General features: G+C 39.9%; 1 protein-coding gene across 2 annotated transcripts; it reads right to left on the reverse strand.

Moving 5' to 3' along the window:
* Positions 1-1,507: 1,507 nt before the first annotated feature.
* On the reverse strand, positions 1,508-5,022 carry drc12 (dynein regulatory complex subunit 12 homolog). 2 transcript variants are annotated; one of them, XM_045703472.2, is made up of 6 exons: positions 4,825-5,022; positions 4,591-4,659; positions 4,001-4,120; positions 2,782-2,892; positions 2,550-2,680; positions 1,508-2,166 (listed from the first exon to the last, which is right to left on the reverse strand). In XM_045703472.2, the coding sequence occupies exons 1-6, from the start codon at positions 4,994-4,996 to the stop codon at positions 2,038-2,040; spliced, it is 732 nt and encodes a 243-aa protein (XP_045559428.2). In that variant the 5' UTR covers positions 4,997-5,022; the 3' UTR covers positions 1,508-2,037. The 2 variants fall into 2 exon arrangements, with proteins under 2 accessions (XP_045559428.2, XP_045559429.2); XM_045703473.2 differs by having other exon boundaries at positions 2,800-2,892; positions 4,825-5,014.
* Between the last annotated feature and the right edge of the window lie 628 nt (positions 5,023-5,650).

Here is a 5,650-nt window from a genome sequence, read left to right on the forward strand (position 1 = left end):
ACTAGTTGAGTATCTGGAGCATCAGCATTTGTGGGTTTGATTACAGGCTCAAAATGGCTAGAAACAAATCATTTCTTCTGAAACTCGTCAGTCTATTCTTGTTCTGAGAAATGAAGGCTACTTCATGTGAAAAATTGCCAAGAAACTGAAGATCTCGTACACTGCTGTGTACTACTCCCTTCAAAGAACAGCGCAAACTGGCTCTAACCAGAATAAAAAGAGGAGTGGGAGGCCCCGGTGCACAACTAAGCAAGAGGACAAGTACATTAGAGTGTCTAGTTTGAGAAACAGATGCCTCAAGTCCTCAACTGGCAGCTTCATTAAATAGTACCCGCAAAACACCAGTCTCAACGTCAACAATGAAGAGGCGACTCCGGGATGCTGGCCTTCTAGGCAGAGTTGCAAAGAAAAAGCCCCATCTCAGACTGGCCAATAAAAAGAAAAGATTAAGATGGGCAAAAGAACAGACACGGGACAGAGGAACTCTGCCTAGAAGGCCAGCATCCCGGAGTCAACTCTACACTGTTGACGTTGAAATGATAAACTTGCTGATAATGGGCCTCTGTACGCCTATGTAGATATTCCATTAAAAATCAGCCATTTCCAGCTACAATAGTCATTTACAACATTAACAATGTCTACACTGTATTTCTGATCAACTTGATGTTATTTTAATGGACAAAAAATGTTATTTTCTTTCAAAAGCAAGGACATTTCTAAGTGACCCCAAACGTTTGAACGGTAGTATATATATGCAGTGTCCTCTTAACTGTGATGGAAATGTACGAGAGAGATAATGTGCATCTACTGTATTTTTGCGTCTTGTTGTTTATTTCCCTTTGTGGCCTCTGGCTGTCCTGCTTGTGTCCCACTTGGCCTTTAGCCCACACAGCATATGGCCAGTAAGTCCATACTTCACACTACCATCATCTTCACTGGATCTCTGCTTAAGTAATGGCATCATTATATTCTAAACAACATTACAAACCTATACAAGTACCTTTTAAGTGGGTATACAAGTACCTTTTAGTGGGTAATTTGAAATTAGTTTTGTCTTAACATGGTTGACAAGCAAACACTTTAAATAGCGTTGCCACAAACGCAATAGTTATGAAGCAAATCGGCAATCATATCTTTCACCAGGAAGAGCCTAAAGCTAGGCTTAATTGTGCCATGATCAGCCACATCTAGTGGACATGAAAAGGTAGTGTTCAATAAAATACCTGAATGACCATCAGGAAAGATGGAAGATGCACGCTGGTGAAAATGTACGATACATAAACTAACTTCCTTTCTTCCATAAATATGTGTTGTAAGTGTAAAAAAGCCAATCAATGCACAGTAGTTGTTTCCCTCTCAAACAATAGCCATTAGTTTGAGAGTTAGTATGTAAGTTACTGTGGATCATTTCAAATGACAATTTGTGTCACCCAAAGATTCAAAACTTAATATTTGTGAATGACCATCAATACCACAATAACTATAGGAAGAAAATCAAACAACTGCATGTACTTAAGAAGTATTTTAAGAAGTATTATACATCATGAAAGATAAAGTAACAAAATGAATCAAACACTGGCTGTTACAATATTGTCATTAAGTTTTCCTTATCATTATGAATGACTTCAAATCCACATGGAATCTATCTATTTACTTTACCATAATGTGTGTCAAGCGTCTCAGAGTAGGAGTGCTGATTTGGATCAAGTCCTCACTGTCCATGTAATGTTATTCATTCTTATCTAAAATAGAAAACTGATCCTAGATCAACACTCCAACTCTGAGATGCTTGACACATACGAGCCCCTGGTGTGCCTGCTCTTATACTAGCAATGACACTATGTGGTGGTGATCAGAGCCAGTATTCATAAAGATTACCAGAGTAGGAGTGCTGATCTAGGATCTATTTTGCCTTTTAGATTATAATGAAATGTACATAGACAGGGGGGTAAAAGGGGGGGGACATGGATCCGAGATCTGCACTCTTACCCGGAGACATTTTATCAATACGGGACCTGGTTACATAATTAGACACTTTCAGATGTCCAGTGAGTTCAAGCCAAAGTCAGAGAGCAGCTCTTTGTATTCCTGATGGACAGCAGTACTCTCATGCTCCCACCGCAGTCGAGCCTCAGCCAGTTGGGAGGTCAAACTGTCCAAAGTGTCCTGATAGGGGTCAATCAAGAATTGTTATATCGGAGAGAGGGTGTGTGTGCCAAATAGCACTCTATTCTCTACTTTTGACGAGAGCCAACTAGTGCACCATACAGGGCAAATAGTGCCATTTGGGAAACACACTGGGAATCATTCTCATGAAGAGAAAAACAAGACATACATATAATATCTCAAACTTTATCACATCTATAGCATACGTTGTTATCAAAGATATAATCAGTGATTGCAAAAGTTATGCACAGCATCAATATCATTGCCCGATCTTCATTTTCTTCAGACAGCTAACAAATGTGTTTGCATTCCTTTCATACTCGTTCCCTGTGATAATGTTACAACGTAAGCCCTCTTTGATAAGCTGAAATCAGTTCACTCACATGCAGAATCTTCTCATAGTCGGTCTCCATGTTGTCCAGTTTGTTTTGTAAGTCAGCTATTGTGGTATCCTTCTCCTGCTGCAACTGCTCATGCGCGTTCCTTTCTGCTCTCAACTCCTCCTGACACTGAGCTGAGCACACACACACAGACATCACTTACAATGTATCTGATTATTACTAAAACAACAATTGTTGCAGCTTGAATGAACTGGATATACTGTAGGAAGCTTACATGTGTTCAATAGCTTACCAAGCTGTTCTCGCAGCAAAATGGCCTCATCCCCCAGCTTTTTCACTTTGACCGTCATGTCTGTTTGCATGGTCTTATACTGACGGGTGAGATCTGCAAGGTATGACAGTATTACCTAAAGAGCACCCTACTAATAATAAAGAATAATACATTTTATTTTTTTTAGCGCTTTTCAAGACACCTAGGGTGTTTCTCAAAATGCATACTACCGTGCTCGCAAATTGGAGAACGGGAGGGTCGGAGTATGAGTCCAAATCAAAGTCTGCGAAAACGGAGCACACTTCTCGAATGCGTTTTCTGTTTGTACATATCGATGCAAGTTTCAACGGAAAGTATGCAAAGAAATATCACGCAACCACATAAAAAAAATGAAGCAACATTTCTTGAAATCAATGGCGGCCATTATTTGAGCTGACGCGAGAGAAAATACTCTCCGACTTCGGAATGAAATGTTGCCTAGTCACATCTCATATGTTGCCTGACTACAACATTTCATCTAGATACTATAATAAATACATGCTGTGTTCATTTTTGGCACGCTTGCCTGCCTATGTACTGTAGTTCGCAAGCCCATAATAAGTCAATAGGTCTATGAATTTACTCTCTTGCAAAATATTAGTTTTAGGACATGTTTGCCTGTTAAACTATCTGGTTAGCTACATTATTACGGTTCACATATAGCTAGTTGATAGTTATGAAGTAAAACGGTTGCTTTGTGTATATCTTGTTTCGTCTCTATTGCCATTGTTGTCCTGGCTGGAAGACGGTTCAGTGAATGGGTAAGTCCATAGTAAGTCAATATGGCTAACTGGCTAACTAGCCCTGAAGTATTGGTGGCTACCCAGGGAAAATGTACATCTACATTCCATAACAGTAGTTTTAGGTCATTTTTGCCTGTTTAACTAGCTGGCTAGCTAGATTATTACGATTCACATATCTAGCTGATCATTAGGAAGTAAAACGTTTGCTTTGTGTATATCTTGGAAGAAGGTTCAGTGAACGGGGAGGTGAAGTGTGAGGTAATACAGTAGGGGGAGTGCGAGTCCTTCTCAAGTGTATCGTTTTATGCATTCTCCACACTCTCGTCCTTACAAGAATGTACTCAAGAGAACGTGGTCGGGGGAATGCACTCTGAGCATGACAGTGTGGACCACGATAGTATGCATATTGAGTGTGTTTGAGATTGTTCTCTTCCACCAACCTGCACTGACGTCTTTGCGGTCCAGTCTCTCATGGTGGAGCTCCTGCTCCATGTCCCGCATACGAGATCTCAGGTCATGACTGATGGACTGGGCCTGCTGTGCCACATCCCCTCGCAGAGCTGTCGTGTCACACATGGAGTATGTATTTGATCAGTGTGTAAAATAACTTTGGAGTTATTGTTCAATGAATTCATAGTTGTTCATATTGAAATCAGTACAATATCAGAAGTGCTGTGGGATCCCTGTGTAATTATTCTAGTTAGTGTTTTAACCTCCTAATAGGCAGCCTAGTCAAAAGATCGGTTCGTGCGCTTGCCTTCTCCACTGTCATTCCATAAGAAGTTGACAAGAGAGCAGAAACAGACCCGCACCCAGGCTAGTTCATTTGTTCTAATCTGCAGATTATCATGAATTTATAAAAATATATATATATATTTTGAGTTGAACTGATTTAACTGACTTATTTGATGATTGGAGCAGAAACATACCAAGGTTCCCCTTGAATAGCTTTCATTTTAGAGTCGGTGCTCTGCTTTTAATGAACGCATTTTAGGAGCTCTAAAAAGTGGCCGCACTCTAGTGTTCTCACCAAGATGGTCCCTCAGAATTGTTACATCCGATGCACTTCGCCTGTACTTCTCCGCCAATTCATTTCCCCCTGCATGAACACAGTGAATTAGACAATCCTCAGATATGCAGAGCCCAGTTAAAAGTGTGCGCTCTTTCTAACAGGCAAAATAAGGTTTAAAAAAATTACGAAAATGAAACATATTAAATCGGAAATGTAACAGTAAGCAGCCCTGAGAAAAGAAAAAAAACATACCCTCATTTGTTTTCTTATTTTTGGTCTTTGATTTATTGATATTACTTTTCCCTTTCTTCTTCTTTGGAGGCATTATTCTGCTGCAAAATTCCTCTACAACCGATGTGCCTATAAGCAATTGCGCATTGCTTGGCGTCCCGTTGTTGCTGTGGTGACAACGCGTCACATTCATGGAATCCTTATTCAGGAATGCTTTGTAGGTTGAACGCTCCAAAAAGTTTTTCAAGTTAGTAGCCTATAATACCATATGTTCTATTCGGTTGGATTAATTTCTAAGTTTCATTAACAAATATGAAATAGCAGAGAAGCATGTATTTGGTCAACTGAGGACTAAGTTCGTGTAGTGTATAGAGAAATGTGAGATACAATTATTTTATAGGATTTATTTATTAGAATATTCGGTGTAGGGGCATACGCGTTTTATTTATTTAAACATATCCTAGTCCAATCAGAGATTAAAAGCAGGTGAGCTGGTTCTACTATTTTTGGTGTTTTGTGGTGGGAAACTAAGCAAGTCGGGCATATGTCAACCCATAAATAAACAGGCTAGATTTTATAAAAAAATGTTAAAGCTTGCATTCAATTGCCTGGATTTCTTCAGTAAGGGGGTGACTGCAGCTGTTTTGAAGATCAGTGGTACCTCTCAGGTCAGCAGGAACTTGTTGATCAGGGTGGTGACGCTGGCTGAACAAACATAAGCAAGCTAGATGAACCGGTTTTGAGTAGGGATGTAGTCAAGGGAGCAAGTGGTGGCCTTCATTTTAGAGATGATTGACTGCACAGTGGAGGTTTCTACCATTATTATCACTAACGTACAGTACCAGTC

The sequence above is a fragment of the Salmo salar genome, chromosome 20 (assembly GCF_965601325.2).
Source record: "Salmo salar chromosome 20, fSalSal1, whole genome shotgun sequence".
NCBI lineage: Eukaryota > Metazoa > Chordata > Actinopteri > Salmoniformes > Salmonidae > Salmo > Salmo salar.

Bases quoted from the DNA above. Each gene is read 5' to 3' on its own strand.
- drc12 (XM_045703472.2), bottom strand. From the start codon at position 4,996: ATGAATGTGACGCGTTGTCACCACAGCAACAACGGGACGCCAAGCAAT. The intron at 4,121-4,590 runs GTGAGAACACTA...GTGACACGACAG, and splicing joins AATTCTGAGGGACCATCTTG to CTCTGCGAGGGGATGTGGCA. The intron at 2,167-2,549 runs GTGAGTGAACTG...GACCCCTATCAG, and splicing joins ACTATGAGAAGATTCTGCAT to GACACTTTGGACAGTTTGAC.